We start from the raw sequence: 21,891 nt of genomic DNA, 5'->3' as shown, positions 1-21,891 counted from the left end.
AATAAAGAGATGAAAAAAAGGAAGTATATAATAAAAAAACATTATAAGTGACAAAATTATTTGTTTATTATGATACGGAATTTCGGTTAACTATTATTATGCAATAACATTTTTTATTAAAAATATTAATATGTACTTTATTACCTTTTCATGGAAACAAAGACAAGACTGGGGGCCTTACTTATAGTCAAACAAAAAGGGGGAAATTAACCCACCATCTAATTTGTTATTTAATAGATACATTACTTACAATTTTATGATAAGAAAAGGTAAAATAGATAATTTTAAAAGCGAAGCCATTCTATAATTGGGATCAGTCCCTCCTTACGTCTGTATGTCAGTTTGTACGTTTGTACTTTTGTACGTTACAAGCAGCTCTTATTGTTAATCTAGACATGTTAAAATTTCCTATTAATTTTATTTTTTCAATATCTAAGCGATTTTAGTATTTTTAGATTAAATCTTTATTAGGTTTTTTTGGCTATTTTTATATTTTTCACATTTCCCGATTGTATCTTTTGTGGTCTGATTTTAAAAACTTCAGTACATAAGGGTATTAAAATTGAATTTTCCATCATTGTAAGGTATCTGTAGATGACAGGGCAAGTAACTTTTTCTTATTTCACATATTTCTTCATTTCTTGATAATGATAACCCTTTGTTCTTATTAGGGTTGGGCCAGATATCCGGCCGGATATCCGGCCATTTTTAATATCCGGCCGGATACCGGATATTGAAACTATCCGGCCGGATATCCGGCTCTACAATTTTTTATACTTTACACCAAAAAATCTGCTTTTTAAAATCTTAAATGGCTATAATTTTCTTATTATTGAAACTAGAAGAACATTTTTCCTGAATAAGTTTAACTTTATGTAAATTTATATAAGATTTCTGAAGAAATTTTTGTTTTACTACTTTAATATCTGGTAATTTGGCCGGTTATCCGGTAATTTGGCCGGATAACCGGATATTTGCCGGATATCCGGCGTTGGCCGGATATCCGGCCGGTTACCGGATATCCGGCATTTAAAATCAGCCGGGTATCCGGTATCCGGCCAAAAAAATATCCGGCCCAACCCTAGTTCTTATCATCCTTAACCCTTAAAAGTAAGGCCCCTTGCTGCGCCTATTATTATCTCAGCTCCTATTAGAGCTAGAAAGCTAAGAAAATTTGTGCATGTTCCCTGTTTAATAATAAATTTCCAACTAAAAGTGAGTCAAAGTCAATTTCAGCCTCCTTTACCCTTTTATTTAACAATCTTTGTTTTTAGGTCCTTTTTTATTAAACAATTTTAAAAGGCTGCCATTTTCTAAATTTTGAAGCTAGAAAACTATTTTTTTTCTTCAGAAAATGTTATCTTTATGTAAATTTTGTATTACAAATCTCAAAACATAAATTTTGGCGGGCACAGCTGTACTTGGCAGCTGCCAGCTGCCGCAGTCATCAGGTAAACTACGGCAGATCATAATGAAATTTTATTATGTTATTAAATGCCCCCCCCCCCTTCAGTTTTTCATGTGTAAAAAAAATTGAAAACCATAAATAAGTGACTTATTACATATGGATATAACATATACCAGAGACTTAAACAAAGAATTTACCTTACAAAGATACTAAATATATTTCTTTTAGTAAATCCCTATATGAATTATAAGTATAATTAAGATAAACATTTTCTTAAATATTTGCTTTTCTACCTTAAAAATAAAAAAAATACTTTGACTGACTTATAGTCTAAATTCATTATTAAACAGTGGCCTTGCATAATTCTTTTTAGGACTCTAGCTCTGAAAAGAGCTGAAATAAAAGCAAGGGTGTTCATGCCACCCCCTCTCCCTTCCTACAGATTAGGGTCTGAAAAGGGGCCCGACTGTTAACCCTTAACTTATAAGTATGACTTTTATAAGTATGGGTATGACACATAACTGAGAGTTAAAACTTTTTGAATATCTCCATCCTGGCGGGAACAGGATGCCAGCAAACCTGGAAATTTCATCCAGGTAAAAAGCAAATATATTTTTGTGACTTAAACAAAGCATTTTATCTTACCAAAATACTGAATTATCCTCTAGTGATACATCCTCAGATGAAATACAGGTGTTCAAGTCAATTTCAGGTTCCAGCTTTTCTTACATGTCTACATAATGTATTAAAATTTCATAAAGATCCGCCAACATTTTCCGCCGACTGCGGCGGCTTGGTGCTACCAAGTACAGCTGCGGCCGCTAGAATTTATGTTTTGATATTTCTAATATAAAATTTACTTAAAGATAAACATTTTCTGCAAAAAAATTGTTCTTCTTGCTACAAAAATAAAAAAATTACAGCTGTTTGAAATTTTTAAGTAGAATTAAAAACAAAGGTTGGTTAATAAAAGGGTGAAGGAAGCGAAAATTGACTTTGATTCACTTGAGGTCAGAAATTCTGGAATTTCTGGTTGACTTTTTATATCGTACAGGCACCCTACTACTACGTTGGAAATCAATAAGACAACTCTAAAATTCCTAATGACAATAAAAGCTATCCGTTATGAACAGATCAACCAACGGACCATTTATAAGCTTTTTTTATTTACACAAGTATCATAAAAAATGTTATTAAAAAGTGTACATGGACGCAAGAATTTTTATTAACAATAAGCGATAATTGTTACCAACAGAAAGGCGGACCAACCTCAACTATACAAAAGCTAAACTTTTAGTGATAATAGAAAAGCTTTCTTTAAAAAAAAGTTGATTAATTTAATTCATTAAAAATGTCGCACATTACTGAGTTTGCGTTTTTTGAGATAGACCAAATTACATTCAGGACCCTTTTAGACTCCACCTTGAATTGATAGGTCTGTAGTGTACTTCTTAATTTACAGCTAGTTTTAAAATAAATGAAGAACTTTTAAATATACATAATATTGCAGACAATTTCAGAGCAATGGACGAAAACTATTATGTACATTCCTAATGAAACAAAATTATAAAGTTGTAAAATTAGATTATTGGTTTAAAAGTGTAGACACTGTTAGTATGTACATCTTAATCAAGATTTATAATAATTGGCCAGTTTGTTCATCCAGTTGGAGGGGGGGGGGTGTTGGAAGGCGCCGAAAGTCGCCCCAAAAAAACTGACGTCACAAAAATGATAGATGAGGAGAGGAGAAGTGGGAAAGAAAACCCCTAAAAAAGTGATGATTAATCCCTCATTTTTATGACGTCACATTGAGCGACTTTCACCGTCTTCCTGAAAATCTGTAATATCCAAGTAATAATATACCCATTATTGTAACTAACATTATTTTCATTAGAAAAAGCGAAGCTTTTCTATAATTAGGGTCGGTCCGTCCATCCGTCCGTACGTCCGTAACGGATAGCTCTTTTCGTTAAGTTAGAGTTGTCAAACTTTGCATAGTGATTCCCGTAGTAGTTAGGTACTATTAAGAAAGCGTAGCAACTCTATAGTCATTACCAAAATGTCCGTATGTACAATTTAAACAAGTGGATTTTTTACTTTTTTGACATCAAATTTTTGTATGTTAGAATTATCCGATTTATCTGATTTTTGGAATACTGATTCCTATTACAACAAGGTACAATGTTATAAGCTAAGCATCTCTCTAATTAAGTCCTAAAAATGTAAGTATGTCCTTAAATAGTATCCTATATTTAAGAAGTTTTGCATAAAATTTACTTACACTTATTCATTAATGATTAATTATTCTGCTTATTCAGTTCTGCAAGAGTTAATGTTCGTTTGTCCTACGGTTTCGGGGCTTCGCTTTTATGGATGTTGTCATCATTGTTCTATACATCACTAACATTATCTTTTTTAGATGAAATGCATTGAGGATGATGATTATATTCTACAACAAATAAAAACCCAAGCATACAAAAGATACAATAATAGTATCAACAAATCAAACTGATATTGTAATGTTGTGTCTAAAATAAAGAAAAAAATCAAAATATATCAATCCATTTATTTTTATGCTTCTCGGTGTAATTCTGTCGTAATCCTTTTTTTTTGTAAAGTCAATGTTTTTAAAAATCTTTTTTTAATTTCATCATGCAGATTTGAGACAAACTTGGTTTTTGATTATGATATTACTTCCTGTTATTTCAAAGTCCCAATACAAAGTCGGGACAAAGTGCCAGCCCTTTGGGAAGAGTTAGATAACTTCCCTTAACTTTTCTCTAACTTTTCCTCCTCTAAGCTTCGCGATAGTGAACCAAATAATGCCATTTATCGCGGTCGTAGCGGATATTCGTCATACCGGAAGGGTGACGCAAGTTTCAGATCCCAGATTTGAGAAAAAATTATCTTTATATTATAGCGAATTAAATTGCAAGCATCGCGTTTGTCTTTTAAAACAAAAAATTGTAATCTAATAGCGAAAATAGCTGAAATTTGAGTCACCCTTCCATCATGACGCATAATCGCGTACATCCGCGAGAAATGGCATTTTCTAAGACTCCATTCATATAAACATTTTCAAAAGAGAAGCAAACTAAAAAACTCAAAATTGTACTTTGTACTTTCATATCATAACTTATGCAATGAATATTTTTGTATTTGTTTCAATATTTATTCAGTCTTATAACAAAATACATATAATTTTACATAATTTATATATATACTTTTTATAAATTAGCATTTAGTAGCGCAGCTACTCTATAACTATTGTAAATAAGTTAGCACTGCTTCAAGGCGAACTGCAGGTTGATACATCCCAGAGAGACGTCGGGGTTGGCAGCGGAGAAGAAAGTGGCTGTGGCTTCGTAGTCACCTGCATAATAATTATAATTATAATTCATGTAAAATAATCATCTATGCAATAGTGACTTTCTAGTAATACATTTATGTCCATACTAGTGGATACGCCTCTAAAGGCATCTAGTGGCACTTGCTAGAAAGTGGAAGGAGAGGTGACCTTCAACTTAAAAAAAAAGTAAATAAGGTTGTTTGGTGTATTTTCCAGGGCAATTTTTCTTCGGAGTTTGTAGGTAAATAGTTATAGACCTTTCCAGGACCTATGAGATACTTCACTGTAAAGGAAAACTATATCGGTCAAGTGGTGAGCGAGATACTATTGTAACACAGACAGACATACTCCTAGTCATCGTGTTACTTTTATATAAGGATTAAAATAGAGGCGAGATCAATAATAGTTATTTCTCGCATAGCATTATAAACAGCTTTCCGCAGATATAGAATGTACAATTTTAAGATTAAAACCAGTTTTTTTAGCCCCAAGGTGCCGAAGGCACTGGCTAAAAAAATTGGTTTTAATCTTATGATTGTATATTTTTATATTCGTAGAAAGCTAGATATAATACGATGCTAAACATAGTTTTTTCGTATGGATAAGAACTGGTTCCTATCCACCGGATTCGAATGAATACGAGAAAAGTATCTTAAGTTTTCAAATCAAATAATGATTGTTTTAGTAAAACTTTGAGTACCAGTACAATTTACAGTTTAATCCCATGCTCGTCTGCTTAGAGTGTCATTCATTACGGGGACATAATTTGGGTCACCTGCCATCCTTATCATAAAGTAACAGGATGTTCGTCTGTGTGTTTGTATGTTTGTACCAAAGGATCTCGCTAACCGCTGAACCGATCGGGTTCTACTTAACAGGGTAGCTTCTCATAGGTCCCGAGAAGGTTTATAACTATTTTGGGAGAGTGTACCACCAACCTCCCAAGAGAAATCACCCCTAGAAAAAAAATATCCCCCCACAAATTTTGTTGTTTTTCATTTTTAAAAGAATAAAATAAAAATATAGTTGTTGGGGGGGGAGGCATCTCCCCCTCTCCCCTCCATTCCCGTTCAATCTAAATTTTAAAAAAAAATGGGTTTTGGGATTCAACTCCCCCCTCAAGTCCCACTAGAGGCCTCTAGGGGGCGGAGCCGATAGTACTAATATAAGAAACTATGGCCAATCAATCAATCAATCTTGATGTTATACCTGCCATGAAAAGACCAAGGCTACCCATGTCAGGAACTGGAATTTCAAGACCTGAAATACAATTATCATACATTTATTCTGCTAAAAACTACTCTATAACTCGATATGCCATCCGTCGGCAGTTTTCCTCATATTGCTTATGGACTACAAATAAGCTATTTAAGGATAATTTTGTTAGCCCAATGCTATGGGTACAAAGGGCGGAGCTAATACAATTTATTTTAATTTCAATATGCATGGAAAATTGTTTATAATACGATTTATACATGATTTTTCAGTATGGCTGAGAATTGGTTCTAATCCAGCGAATATTAATCAGTTACGAAGCCATACTGGAAAAAATAATTAAATTAGAAATGGGCCGGATCCTTTTTTTGCCGGATACCAGATACTTAATATCCGGTCGATTTATAATGCCGGATATCCGGTATCCAGCTGGATATTGTAAATGGCCCAATATCCGGCAAGTTTCCGGATACCCGGCACATTACCGGATAACCGCATACCCAGTATTAGAAATCAGCCGAATATCCTGTATCCGGATAGTTTCAATATCCGGTATCTGGCCGGGTAATGAAAATGGCCAGATATCCGGTCGGATATCCAGCCCAACCAATAATTAAATTCTCACCATTAAGAATCAAGTCACCAGCCAGGAGGGGACATCCACATGGCTGAGAATCGGGGAATGATGGACAAAAGGTGTCAGCCATGTTTTCTAAATATAAACAACATTAGCCTAACATTAGTCAATTAAAATGTATACTGGCCTATCATTGGTCAATTAAAATGTATACTAGCCTGCCATTGGTAAGATAAAATGTATACTGGCCTACCATTAGTCAATTAAAATGTGTACTGGCCTATTATTGGTCAATTAAAATGTATACTTGCCTGCCATTGGTAAATTAAAATGTATACTGGCCTACCATTGTTCAATTAAAATGTATACTAGCCTGCCATTGGTAAATTAAAATGTATACTGGCCTACCATTGGTCAATTAAAATGTTTACTAGCCTGCCATTGGTCAATTAAAATTTATACTGGCCTATCATTGGTAAATTGAAATGTATACTGGGCTGCCATTGGTCAATTAAAATGTATACTGGCCTACCATTGGTCAATTAAAATGTATACTAGCCTACCATTGGTCAATTAAAATGTATACTGGCCTACCATTGGTCAATTAAAATGTATACTGGCCTGCCATTGGTAAATTAAAATGTATACTGGCCTACCATTGGTCAATTAAAATATATATACTAGCCTGCCATTGGTAAGATAAAATGTATGCTGGCCTACCATTGGTCAATTAAAATGTATACTGGCCTACCATTAGTCAATTAAAATGTATACTAGCCTACCATTGGTCAATTAAAATGTATACTAGCCTTCCATTGGTCGATTAAAATGTATACTGGCCTACCATTAGTCAATTAAAATGTACACTGGCCTACCATTGGTCAATTAAAATGTATACTGCACTACCATTGGTCAATTAAAATGTATACTGGTCTACCATTCGTCAATTAAAATTTATACTGGCCTACCATTTGTTAATTAAAATTAATACTGGCCTACCATTGGTCAATTTAAATGTATACTGGCCTGCCATTGGTAAATTAAAATGTATACTGGCCTACCATTGGTCAATTAAAATATATACTGGCCTACGATTGGTCAATTAAAATTTATACTGGCCTACCATTGGTCAATTAAAATGTATACTTGCCTGCCATTGGTAAATTAAAAAATATACTGGCCTGCCATTGGTCAATTAAAATGTATACTGGCCTACCCTTTGTTAATTAAAGTGTATTCTGGCCTACCATTGGTAAATTAAAATGTATACTGGCCTGCCATTGGTCAATTAAAATGTATACTAGCCTGCCATTGGTAATTTAGTCTGTGTTTTGGCCTATCATTGGTCATTTGTATTGTATGAGGTATTTTTTTTTTAGACACTAAATAAAGCTTCCAATGTTCTTATTCATTTATGATACAATTAATTCCAATTATTTTTGTCTTTTTTTATGAAATTAAATCAATAAACAATCTAAATTTTTTCTATGAAAACTTTGGGTATAGGCCCTTTCTCAGTAGCTTTTTCCCTATTTCTATCCCCTGCGGGGCCAATTGCCAACCGTGCGGGACAATCACCTAATTTAACCTTAAATAACCTGTCGGAAGCTACCATGAAAATACGACGAAACGCCCCTTAAGAGGCGTTGCCACAAAAGGGACTATACCCGAAACTTTGTTTTTGTGAATTACCTATGATGCCACAGATATCATAAGGACAGGATCCAACTCCATTCAAACAGGGGACCTTAAATTGTTTTTTAGAAATATTTTGTGGTAATCATTATCAGTAAGTTATTTTTTCCCTTTATCTCATAAACTATTTATTTAGTCTAGTTTTTGTATAGTTTAGCACAAGGAAAAGTTAACATTTTCTGGGGAAAAATTTATGAAATGTTCTAATAGATAGCACTTTCTTAAATTCAAAATGTAGACTCGACAAAGTGTCCAACAAAATGAGCCGTGTGACGTCATAAAAGGGAGATATGAGATTTGAAAAGGGAAAAGCAATTCCTTAAACAAAGATTTATCTATTGACGTCACACGGCTCAATTTATCAGACACTTTGTCGAGTCTCGTCAAAATGGCTATTTCTTTTAAATTTTCAAATTTCTTATTTCATTGTAAATGTTCTCTTGAATCGCTAGAAAGTTTCATGTGTGATGTCATAAAAATACGTTTAAAAAGAAGGGATGAAAGGAGAAGTGGGAAAGGAAACCCCTAAAAAAGTAGCGAGACAAAGTGTCTTAAAAATCAGCCATATGACGTCATAAAAATGTCTTTTTTATGGGTTTTCTTTCCCACTTCTCCTCTCATCTCCCTCGTGTCGTCATATGGCTGATTTTTGAGTCCCTGTGTCCCACTACGACGAGAGGAGAAATGGGAAAGGAAACCCCGATTTTGACGTATTTTTTATGACATCACAGATGAAACTTTCCAGTGCTTCTGATCTCTGTACTTACATGCATGGGGAATGGGTCCAATTTCTTAAGATCAAGTTGAATGGTCAGGTCATTGGGAAGATCTTCACTGAAAATAAAAATGAGTATTAGACTTGGCATATTCCTCCTCTCTCTCTGTCTCTCTCTATATATATCTGTCTCTCTATCACTCTTTATCTTCTCTCTCTCTCTCTCTCTCTCTCACTCCTGTTTTTTTAAAGATAAAGTCTGTATTCAGAGAGAGAGAGGACAATGGGCTGTTTATTACAGTAGTTCCCAAAGTTTTATAATAACTTTTTTTTATTCGGTGGCTTAACAAATTTGGGGACTTCAGTGAATTTTGATTGGTTAGTTTATTACTTTCAAACGTTTCAAACACTAGTTTGAATCTACAGAAGGGGTAATTTTGTGTATCATTATTAGGGATGTACTTCAATTATCGGCCATTGTCGTATCCCTTTAGATCCCTGGTCTGTAGAATGAAAATTAAATAATTTTAATCTGCATTAATTATGTATCGAATTTGATCCTATTTGCAATATTGAAAATCTCTAAAACATGAAGCTTTTAGTAATATGGTACTGACGTCATTCTGGAGTGGAGATCCATGGCAGAAGTTCCTGGCATACAGATTTCATCTGGTGAGGTGCTTCCAGGTAAAACTTGCAGCACATCATTCTCATGTCCAGCTAAACAAAAATATTTAGTAAGGTTGATGCGCGTCCATTGAATGTAGATAGTTTAGGCACCTTAACTGTCCAATTTGGTCAATTTGGAGCAATATTAGAGAGATTTACATGAAGATACTTGTAATTTTCTCTAAAATATCTAGTTTTATATTTCAAATCACGGTTAAAACAAAATGACAAAAGTTAGGACACATTGTTTAATAGTTATTTCTTTCATCGTATTATAAACGGCTTTCCGCGGATATAGAATGTACAATTATGAGATTAAAACCAGTTTTTTTAGCCCGTGGTGCCGAAGGCATCGGCTAAAAAAACTGGTTTTAATCTTATGATTGCACATTTCTATATTCGTAGAAAACTGGATATAATACGATGATAGACATAGTTTTTTCGTATGGATGAGAGCCGGTTCCTATCCACCGGATTCGAATGAATACTAGGAAAGTCTTACCACACTGACTGACTTCTCTCAGCTGTGGGGTGTGTTTTCCAGCTCCTTTCAATCTAAACAAATTTTGGGCTTTATTAAAACAAGGATGACAACCTCCATAAAAGCGAAGCACTGAAACGGTAGGACAAACGGATATTAACACTTGTAGAGTGTCAGAATTGAATAATCAGAATATAAATGTATGAGAGTCGAAGCAAAATTGTATGTAAAGTTGAAAAACTGCTTCATGCAGGATAATAGAGACGCTTCGTTTATAACATTGTACCTTGTTGTAATAAGAATCAGTATTCCAAAAATTAGATGAATCGGGTAATTCTAACATACAAAAATTTGAAGTAAAAAAAGTAAAAAAGCAACATGTTTAAATACATAAGGACATTTTGGTAATGACTATTAAGTTGCTACGCTTTCTGAATCGTATCTAACTACTAAAGGAATCACCATGCAAAGTTTGAAATCGATAGGATAATTCTAACATGTCTATATTAACAAAAAAGCTATCCGTCACGGACGGACATACGGACGAACCGATCATGATTATAGATTAAAAATTGCTTACTCTAGTTTTAAAAAATTAACTTAGATAACAATAAATTCTGAAATTTTGACTTCTCATGATAAAAATTTTAAAAAAATGCATTAATCTTAATATTTTTATTCTTAATTTTCATAAAAAAAATTGCCTTAAATACATTTGAATACAGATACAGAGGAAAATTTGTCGGAATCGGGTAAAGAGGGTGGATGGGGAGTATCGTTATCTTAGCCAGCTGTGAGCATCACTTTATCAGAGTGCATGAAAACCTAGTGCAACATCCAAGTAATAATATATTGTTTCTTAAAGGGAAGCTTTATTTTAAAAACTTACTTAATTGGAAGGATAGAAGCAGATGAAATGGCAACAAGAGAGAGAACACAAACAAAGGACTTCATCCTTGTTGATTATGAGATTTATGACTGCGTAAATGAAATCCTTGACCACTCTTTATACTATAACTTTAGTGATAAGAATAGGATAGACAGGGGTAAATATGTGACAAATAAAATCTTAGTCATTACCAGGGACAAGGGAATGATATTTTGACAAACAATTCTAAATGGAAAATTTCCCCACAACCCCCTTCCCCTTTTCTTCCTCTTCTTACCCACTCCTCTTCAGTCAAATTAAACACTTTGTTTCATGATTTTTTGTTAAATCTTTAAAAGGTTTCGTGATTTTTTGTCGAATTTATTGTTAGAAAATCTACCCCTGAGTCATTACTGAATTTGTACTTTATAAAGAGGGATGCTTTCAAGGTTACCCTTGTATTAATGTCACTTTCGACCTTCAGATGGAAGCTGGATGAGAGATAGACCATAAGTCCTTTAGAGTTTCTCGTTGTTATGCCAATAACTTTCTATAGACACCTTAACTTCTAAGAATGGTCTACTGTAGTTCCCTTAGTGATTCAGCATAGTCAAAACTTGGATTTAGCATTTGATCACCTTGAATGCAACCCCACTGTACTTATGTTATTTGTGCTTCATAGTCTACTAGTTTTTAAATGGCTTTGTGTTATTACATACCAGATATCCGGCCATTTTCAACATCCGACTGGATAATGGATATTGAAACTATCCGGATAATGGATATCTGGCTGATTTCTAATGCCGGTATCCAGCCAAAAAAGTTTCTGGTCCAAACTTACTGCTTTGTGTCTTATTTGATATTACAATAATTAGTGAATAACAGTATTTGTTGTCAATATAGTTCCCCAAAATTTCAAAATACAGACTGAATAAGGATATGTTGCACTATACCTTCCCCTATTCCTAGGTAAACAAAGTAACAACAATGTATAGAAAATATGGATTGTCCAACCCAATCAAACATTTCAAAATTTAATTAAAGCATAATTACCTACCAATAAGCTATAGCTAACAAACGAAATAAATCTAAAATTACATTAGGGTGGCAGATAAAAAGGAAGTTGCTACTAGGAAACGTTACCCCCTAAAACAAAAAATCAGCTAAAAATCACCAAATATTTTTTTTTCTTCAAATTAATTTAGTTTTTGGTTACAGTTGAACATGAGCAATCAATCTATGATACAAAGTAGACCAATGTCTGTCTGTCTGTTTGTTTGTTTGTGACGAAGGATCTCGCTAACCAAAAAAGATAGCTTCTCATAGGTCCCAAGAAGGTTATAACTATTTTGGGGGAGGGTACCACCACCCTCCAAAAATAAAATCACAAAAAATATTGAATTTTTACGAAGAGACTTGATCGCAACATAGAAAAGTTACGTATTATTTTTTTTTAACTTTTAAAGTGCCACTAGTTTTCAATAAATCAACTGATATATATATAACTAATTATTTACTTCCATCTATCCTAAATTGAGAAAAAAATAGTTATACATGTGATTGAATTACGTTATTAAATTCTTATCTCTTGTTTTTTATCAAACATGCTTTTTATATGACATTAAAAATGAAAATAAAATAAAATGATATATTGGAACTATCTTAATAAATTTGGTTCTGACTCATGAAAAAAAATAAAATTCCTCTGTGTAACATATTCGTAAAACAATTTTTATAACAATGCTTTTAAATCAATTAAAGCTTTTTTTATTGAAATGATTATAATTGTTGATCCATTCTTCCGTTAAAACTTGAATCTTGACCTTTTATTGTACAAAAAAAATATTTATTTAACATCAAATTAATTCTTTGTTATTAAATCCATTTTAAATAAATCTTTAGATTTTTAGTCTTACAGCGAAAAATTTGCATGTTTTTAGCATGAAAATCTTTTTGTGTCCTAAAAAATGAGCAGTGTGACGTCATAAAAATGAAGTATTAGAGGAGAAGTGGGAAAAGAAACACCTTAAAAATAGATGGATCTATTGACGTCACACGGCACATTTTTTCGGAAACTTTGCAGAGCTTTTTACCCTTACGCAAAAAGATTTCCAAGCTAAAAATATGCAAAATTTACTCTGAAAGAATAAGAATTTGAAGAAGATTTAACAAAGAATTTATTTGATGTTAAATAAATTATGTTTTTGTACTATTGAAGGTCAAAGTTTATCTTTTAAAATTTGAATACAATTATATAATTATTGATTTTATGTCACTGAAATTTTATCCAGAAGTAGAATAAGTTAAACAACAATAAGATAAAATAAATTAATGTATAAAACTGTTATACAGTGATAATTTAGAAAATCTCAAGTAGAAGGGGATGTAGTAAGGTGTATTCACCACCCCTGAAAAATACAGAAGGAGTGGTTCACCCCCCAACACCCCTCTAGACCCCTTGACAAAAATCTATTCATCTAGTTTTTTAACCACACAAATGTAAGTCTTTTAATAAATGTACACCCCTCTCTCCATAGACGTCCAAGCTCTTTGTTTTGGGGGGGGGTAAAATTTTTTAAGGGGGGGGGGGGTTAATCGCCCCATTACCCCCCCCCCCCTTGAAAGTGTATGCATCTCTCTCTATAATACAACCCCCTAAAGCTTACACCCCTCTAAATATTGGTTTCTTCAGTGCGATGTAAAAAATCGGAAGAAGGGTGTTAAATTTTCAGGTAAAATTTGAGTACACCCCCCCCCCCTTCCTGGCAAACCATATTGCAAGCCGCCGATCTTAAGCCATATAAACTCTAATTTAATGTTAAAAAACAAATAACTAGTAATGCAAAATTGTAAGTTTGTTTGTTGAATGCTGAAAGAAACTGTATATAGATTATAAATTCTAGAGTTCTTAGATAATGTGTCAAAACTTTCTTTTTTTCTATAAAACATATACAAATGCAAACATAAGCTATATATTTGCGTTGCTCCCATACAATTATTTGCTTAGTTTATAATACATTTTCTTTCAAAAAAAATTGAACAGTACAAACAGCAAGCAAGGTTGTTAAATGAGGTTAATTAATATCAACATAGCATGCAACAAATTTGCAGAAAACTTTCAAAAAATGTAATCCAAACAATTAAGCTTTTTATTAATTAATAGATGAGCTTGAAATAATTTTAAAACTAGCGTATGAGTAAATTTGTGCTGGTTTAATGATAAACTAGTGGCTCCACCCCTAGCTTCTAGATGCCCTGTATTTTACAGGGGGAGGGGTTGCTTTTCAGAGGTAAGCAATATTTGGATAAAGTTTAGTTCACAGTAAAATAATATTCCTGGTAACGATTATCTCTACAATTAGGATAAATTTTGCTCCACCATTGTATTTTAGGGAGGGGGAGGGGGGGGGGACGAGTCCTTTGCAGATGTAAGTACAGTTACCAGTAAAATAATCCTGGTAACGATCTCCAAAAATCTTAGAACTTTAAAGGTTTTTCTCGTATTCATTTGAATCCGGTGGATAGGAACCGGTTCTCATCCATACGAAAAAACTATGTCTCGCATCGTATTATATCGAGCTTTCTACGAATATAAAAATGTACAATCATAAGATTAAAACCAGTTTTTTAGCCGGTGCCTTTTGGCACCTCGGGGCTAAAAAACCTAGTTTTGATCTCGTAATTGTACATTCTATATCCGCGGAAAGCCATTTATGATACGATGCGAGAAATAACTATTAATGAAGCTTACCTTGTGAATCATTGGATCTTAACTGTTCCAGATTATTTATATGACAAAGACCAAAGTGTGTTATAAATCTGCATGTGACGTCATAAAAATGAGGGATTATCCATCTCTTTTTTAGGGGTTTTCTTTCCCACTTCTCCTTTCATCTCCCTCATTTTTATGAGATCACATGCTGATTTAAAACACACTTTGTGGTCTTTGTAATTTATATGCCTTCTTATGCCGCTTCAAACAGTGTGCGGGCATGCCATGTACATTCAGCTGTTTGGTGGCTATAGCAGCCTTAAAGCTCATAGATTTTTTTGAGATAATCGCTACTAGGAAAATTTTACCGTGTACTAGATCCTTATATTTAAATCTTTACTTAACTATTACTTATATCAAAGCAAAGTAATGAAGATAATATTTTTCTAAAGAATTTTTAGTTTCAACTATATACAGTATAAATGTGCACAAAAATTCGGATATACTTTAATCAATTTTTATTTGTTTTAATCACGTTTTCAGTTTAAAAAATGCATATGGTTATTCATTAATATAAATTTAAACCTATTAATATTAAAACAAGGATGACAAAATACCTAAAGCGAAGCTGCAAAACGGCAGGATAATCAAACATTAACACTTGTTTAAGTGTAAAAACTGTTAATAATAAGATGATTATAAAAGTAAAAGTCTATACAATATTGTAAGTAAATTTGTTTCAAAACTGCTTGAATACAGGATACTGTTTAAGGAAATACTTTTAAGATTTTATCATGTAGATATTAAAGTAAAACACTAGAAAGAGAAAGGGTTAAATAACTGTATATCCCCATAGCAACGGTCTTGTGCAACCTTCCTATTGGGTCATTGAAAATCAACCAATGATGTCACTTATATTAACACAGCCAAGTAGCAGAAAATAATTTAGAACCAGACGAAAGAGGTCTTTGAAAATGAAGGGAGGTAGTTGTCTGTATATACATCTACACTATAGATCTGTTATGAAGATGCTTCGCTTTTAACAGCTATCAGCGGAAAAAAACAAGTATTACATGTAAGGCATTACAGACAGACATACAGACATACAGACATTGTAAGGGATCATAAGTTTTATGGAACATACTTTGTGTGTTAAGAAAGATTTTATATTTATTTATTTAGAAATAGAAACAATAAAATAAAGAATATCTATATTTTTGAAACAATAATAGTTATTTATCGCATCGTATCATAAAAAGCTTTCCGAGGATATAAAAATGTACAGTTATAAGATTAAAACCAGTTTTGTTAGTCCCGAGATGCTGAATGCATGGGCTAATAAAACTGGTTTAATAATGTGATTGCACATTCTAATATTCGTAGAAAAAAGGATATTTATTTTTTAGTGTGGCTGAGAACTCGTTCTTATCCACCGGATATTAATCGGTTTCGAAGCCATTCTGGAATAGTTATTTCTCGCATCGTATTATAAACGGCTTTCCGCGGATATAGAATGTACAATTATGAGATTAAAACTAGTTTTTTTAGCCCCGAGGTGCCGAAGGCACAGGCTAAAAAAGTGGTTTTAATCTTATGATTGTACATTTCTATATTCGTAGAAAGCTGGATATAACACGATGCTAGACATAGTTTTTTCGTATGGATGAGAACCGGTTCCTATCCACCGGATTCGAATGAATACGAGAAAATAATTTCCTCATGCGGTGAGACGTAAAGGAGTGGTAAAATAATAAATGTTGAATATAATGTAAGCCAAGGGGAGAATAATTCTGACCAAAAGTTCCATCATATTCACAAATTTCTTATTCTTTACCACAAGCCTGCAAATTATTTCCTAAAAAATAAAATATTTAAGAATTGTATCGTATTATAGACAGCTTTCCGTGGATATTAAAGTAAAAAATCATAAGTGTATAACGAGGTTGTTAGCCAAGAGGAACTGAAGGTTCAGGATGACAAAACTAGTATTAATATTCGTGGTAAATTTTCTGTAATTCGATGTTTTCAGTATGTCCTGTGTAGGTGTTGTAAAGTATCTCGCTAACTGCTGAACCTACAAGGCTCACCTTTACAGATAAGCTTCTTATAAAATCAGATGATTTTTTGAGAGAGGTAAACTCAATAATCCCAAAAAAATATTATACTTTTTACGTTTAAAACTAAAATTAAAGTAGACATTTCCTATCCCCCCCCCCCCTCCCTCTTCCCCTAAAAGCTCATATATGCCTCTAGGGGCGTAGCTGCTTGAAAATAATCTACTAATCCTTGTTTTTTGTCACATTAAATATTAAAACTTAATTTATATTTATTTTGAAAACGTAATATGTTTTACTTATTTCATTTACCCAATTTAATCTAAATATCAATGCATTTGACTTTAAATTAAACATAAATAAATTATTACTGGATATTATAATTAAAAACATACATTAATTATTTTTCCGTTTTTTTAGAATCATGTTTTAAAGATAGTTTTTTACTTCTGTCCGGCCTCTAAAGTAGGTCAAAATTGCCCCATTTTAAAGCACAAAATACAAGACTTCATGATTGCAAATTCGACCAGGGATAAGACAATGTCCGATAAATCTATGTACATTTCCATTGATGATCCACAAAATTAATCCTTTCGTAGATTACAATTAGTAGTTGAAACGTTTGAATACTTAACCTCATGAGCTAACCGATCAAAATTCACTAAAGTCCCCAAAGTTGTTAAACCAACGAATAAGAAAACGTTATTATAAAACTTTGGAGATTATTGTAATAAACAGACCTTTGTTTCCTTTCTCTCTCTGCAATTTAATATTGTTATTTGACTACAAAATCTTCTATAATAAAAAGAAGAACGATGTCCGTCTGTCTGTTTGTTTGTCTGTTTGTCTGTTTGTTTGTCTGTCTGTTTGTTTGTAGCGAAGGATCTCGCTAACCGCTGAACCGATCGGGTTCTCCTTTACAGGGTAGCTTCTCATAGGTCCCAGGAAGGTTTATAACTATTTTTTTTGGGGGGGGGGACAACCCCAACCCCCCCAAAACTGAACAATACTCCTTCCCCCCCCAAAAAAATTTCTTTTCAAAACTAAAATTAAAATATTCGGGTCGAATACCTTCCCCCCCCCAAAAAAAAAAAAATTCCCCCCCCCCAAAGAAAAATTATATTTTTTTTATTTTTAAATCTAAATTACGAAAAATTGGTTTGATCAAACCTTTTGGGGCAAAGCCCCTAGAGGCTAAGGGCGAAACCGCTAGTACAAAATTAAGTACCAGGATGATTGTTTGTCCTTATTAATAAAGGGATCTCTGTCTGTGTGTCTGTCTGTACCGAAGAATCCCGCTAACCACTGAACCGATATGGGTACAGGGGAGCTTCTCATAGGTCCTGGGAAGGTTTAAAACTTTTTTGTTTTAGTGTGCCCTCCCAAGAGAAATCGCCGCTTGAAAAAATCACCCTTTCCAATTTTTATTATTTTTTTCCTTTTTAAAACTGAAATCAAAAAATTATCCTCAAGTGTCCCTAGAGGCCTCTAGGGGCATAACTGTTAGTACAAGAAGAAAAAGAAAAAAAATTCCCACCTGGACTATGATGAAGAAAGGATATGTAAAAGAGAGAGTCATCCAATATTCATGCAACTAAAAAAATATCATTATATAATAATCTTGGGTTTTATTATTATTGTTATTGTGAACATATATAGACTTAAACTCATTGAACTTTAAATTTATAGATTTTGTTTCTAAATAAACTATATTGACTTTTCTGACTTATTTTTTGAATGTTTTTGTTTTCTAAAAGTCTTTTCTTTTTTCCTTTTGAAAGAGGTGTATAGAATTATAAAATTTAGAAACCCAACAATAGATATTAATTGAAACTTATATCCAGCACTTAAAATAAGTAAAGACCAACCTTGATGTAGTTAGTCTTAGGTAGTCCGGACAGATCTGAAACAAAGAGGGAGGCCACTGTCATGAGGACTGTTGAGTTCACTGCCAGGTTAGACTCAAAATATTCAGAGCCCAGGTAGGTCGTGAACTGGGTAATCACCAACAATACTGAAACAGAAAATAATATTTATCCTTATAATAAAGTAACAGGATGTGTGTTTGTCTATCTGTTTGTCTGTACCAAAGGATCTCGCTAACCACTGAACCGATCGAGTTCAATCTATCAGGGTAGTTTCTCATAGGTCCCGGGAAGGTTTGTAACTATTTTAAGGGGGGGTACCACCATCCTCCGAAGAGAAATCGTCCCTAGAAAATAATTACCCCCCCCCCTAAAATTTTTTGTATTTTTTAAACTAAAATTAAAAACGGAGAGGGGCGAAGCTTTTCTATAATTATGGTTGGTCGGTCCGTCCGCCCTGAACGGATAGCTTTTTTCGTTAATTTAGGCATGTTATAATTGTCCTATTGATTTTAAACTTTGCCTGGTGATTCCTGTAGTAGTTAGGTACGATCTAGAAAGCGTTGCAACTCTATAATCATCACCAGAATGTCCATACGTCCATTTTAAACATGTTGAATTTTTTACTTTTTTAATAACAAACTTTATGTGATCTAATTATGAGATTGATCAAATTTTTGATATACTCATTCCTGGGACAACAAAGTACAATATTATACGCGAAGCAACTATATAATCAAATCCTAAAAATGTAAGTATGTCCATAAATATTATCCTGTATCTTGCAGTTTTTCAACAAAATTACTTACAATTTTGCTTCGATTCTTATACTTTTATATTCTGATAATTCAGTTCTGACACTATACAAACTGTGTTAATGTCCGTTTGTCCTATCGTTTCTGTGCTTCGCTTTTATGGATGTTGTCATCCTTGTTTTTTTTATAATTTGTACAAAAATTCTTTATAAATACACAATAATAAAATAAAAAGATAAGATTATAATTAGGTTAGGTAGAAACAAACTCAGTAAACTGCATTAAAATTGCACCTATAATTATGATCATAAAATTATATGTTTTTCAATTTGCTCTGGTGTATGCATAAATGACAGTCTATAATCATGTGTTTTTAAAAAGTCAATACCAAAACACAGAGGTGTACAGATTAGGTGGTGTATCTCTCTCCTATACACCCCCTAGAGAGACTACATCCTGTTGATACAAACCCTTTAAGCACCCAAGAAGGGTTTTGAGCATAGACGTCCAAGGGGGGGGGGTGTAATGGGGCGATTATCCCCCCAAAAAATTTTACCCCGGGGGTAAATTTTGGGGGGGGGTAAACAAATTTTACCCCTGCCAACAGATTTCAGGGGGGGTAATTACCCCCCCAAAGCAAATTTTACCCCCGGGGTAAAAATTTTGGGGGGGGTAAAACAAATTTGCGGCCATTTTACCCCCCCCCAAAACGAATTACCCCCCCCTTAAAAAAATTTTACCCCCCCCCCCAAAAAATAAAAAGCTTGGACGCCCCTGGTTTTGAGGGTAAATATTTAACCCCCCTCCCCCCACCTTACCTAAATATAAGCAGGTTGTAAAAAATTAAAGAACGCCTTTTTTTACTTTTCTTTAATTTAGAGTGTTATGTAGAGGGTGGGCATTTAGGGGGTGGACACAGTCCCCTGAAACTAAAATAACACCCTTTTACTAGACCTTCCTAATTCTCACATTCCTTTTTGATTTTGGTTAAACGGGTGTGTCATCATTTTTTTATTATCAGAATTTATTAAAACACTTTACTATATTCAAAAACAAAAAAAATAGAAAAGCTTTTTGAAAACTCGTACTCATTATGGGTAGGTAGGTACTGAGAACCATTGGTGATATGTACTGATCCATTCTGAACGCAATGATGATGGAATCACCTTGGATATCTGACTCCAGGATATTTACGGATTCTAAAAAGTAAAACAATTATCATTTTTAACAGCGAAGCTTTTCTATAATCAGAGTCGGTCAGTCCATCAGTCCGTCCGTTCGTAAGTTTTTTATTTAGTTAATTTAAGTTAATTTAGGCATGTTAGAATTGTCCTATCGAGTTCAAACTTTGCATGATGATTCCTGTAGTAGTTAGGTACGATTTAGAAATCGTAGCAACTCTATAATCCTTACCAGAATGTCCGTACGTCCATTTTAAACATGTTTTTTTACTTTTTTAACAACCTTTTTTAAGTCATAAAATCATCCGATTGATCTGATTTTTGGATTACTGATTCCAATAACAATTATGTACAATATTATGAGCGAAGCATCTCAATAAACATGTCCTAAAAATGTCAGTATGTCCATAAAAGTATCATGTATTTATGCAGTTTTGTTACAAATTTACTTACAATTTTGTTCATACTTATGCAATAATAATCTACTTATTTAGTTCTGACACTCTACAAGAGTTAATGTTCGTCTGTCATATCGTTTCAGGGCTTCGCTTTTATGGATGTTGTCATCCTTGTTTAATGTCAAACCATTTTATTTATTTTGACTTGATACAATTATTGTTAAATAAAGCAAACGGGGGGGAAATCTAAGGCATTATTGTTTAAATACAAACAAAAGAAGAAGCTAAAGAAGTAAAAAAAAAGGTCGAAAGTGATAAATCTAACAAAAATCAAGATGTACTAAGGATAGAAACAGGTAGAGAAAATTAATATAAAAATACTGATAAAGAGTAGTTTTAAAAAAGGAGCTCTAATATATAGTATTTTGATTAGGGTTAGGCCGGATACTTTTTTGGCCGGCATTAGAAATATCTGGATATCAGGCAAATTACTGGATAGCCGGATATCCCGTATTCGCATAGTTTCAATATCCGGTATCTGGCCGAATAGTGAAAATAGCCGGATATCCGGCCCAACCCTAATTGTAATATAATCTTAGACAATTTTACTTACTCAATTGTAGGACATAAGTTTGAAAGGTGACGTCAGAAATAATGGCCCGAGCTTGAGTGATATTAACCATGGAAGGTATAACAGCATTAGCGGTCAGATTAACATAGCATATTTGTGGCTCAAAGGGATACAGCAACAAGTTCAATTCGCACATAAATTCCACAATGTATGAGGTTGTCTGTTTTTAATAATCAGTAATCATTATAATAAAGTAACAGGATGTCTGTTTGTCTGTCTGTACCAAAGGATCTCGCTAACCGGATCAGATCAATCGAATTATTACATCAGATAAAAATTTGTTGTGAAAAAAGTAAAAAAATCAACATGTTGAAAATG

The 21,891-nt window shown here is 33.2% G+C and overlaps 2 protein-coding genes across 2 annotated transcripts; both read right to left on the bottom strand.

The window, feature by feature from the left end:
* Positions 1-4,558: 4,558 nt before the first annotated feature.
* Positions 4,559-11,138, bottom strand: LOC145325935 (ganglioside GM2 activator-like). The gene is made up of 8 exons (XM_080168956.1): positions 10,999-11,138; positions 10,131-10,183; positions 9,577-9,679; positions 9,012-9,078; positions 8,242-8,296; positions 6,598-6,684; positions 5,967-6,017; positions 4,559-4,781 (listed from the first exon to the last, which is right to left on the bottom strand). The coding sequence occupies exons 1-8, from the start codon at positions 11,061-11,063 to the stop codon at positions 4,687-4,689; spliced, it is 576 nt and encodes a 191-aa protein (XP_080025082.1). The 5' UTR covers positions 11,064-11,138; the 3' UTR covers positions 4,559-4,686.
* A 4,745-nt stretch (positions 11,139-15,883) lies between these two features.
* On the bottom strand, positions 15,884-21,862 carry LOC145325933 (uncharacterized). The gene is made up of 5 exons (XM_080168954.1): positions 21,556-21,862; positions 20,452-20,562; positions 18,612-18,757; positions 18,281-18,337; positions 15,884-16,544 (listed from the first exon to the last, which is right to left on the bottom strand). Exons 1-5 carry the CDS (start codon positions 21,707-21,709, stop codon positions 16,407-16,409), a joined length of 606 nt encoding a protein of 201 aa, XP_080025080.1. The 5' UTR covers positions 21,710-21,862; the 3' UTR covers positions 15,884-16,406.
* Between the last annotated feature and the right edge of the window lie 29 nt (positions 21,863-21,891).

Source organism: Acartia tonsa, chromosome 8 (assembly GCF_053477335.1).
Source record: "Acartia tonsa isolate MP-2025a chromosome 8, ASM5347733v1, whole genome shotgun sequence".
Classification (NCBI taxonomy): domain Eukaryota; kingdom Metazoa; phylum Arthropoda; class Copepoda; order Calanoida; family Acartiidae; genus Acartia; species Acartia tonsa.
The sequence above is the reverse complement of the archived record's forward strand: the minus strand, read 5'-3'. Positions and strand labels throughout refer to the sequence as shown.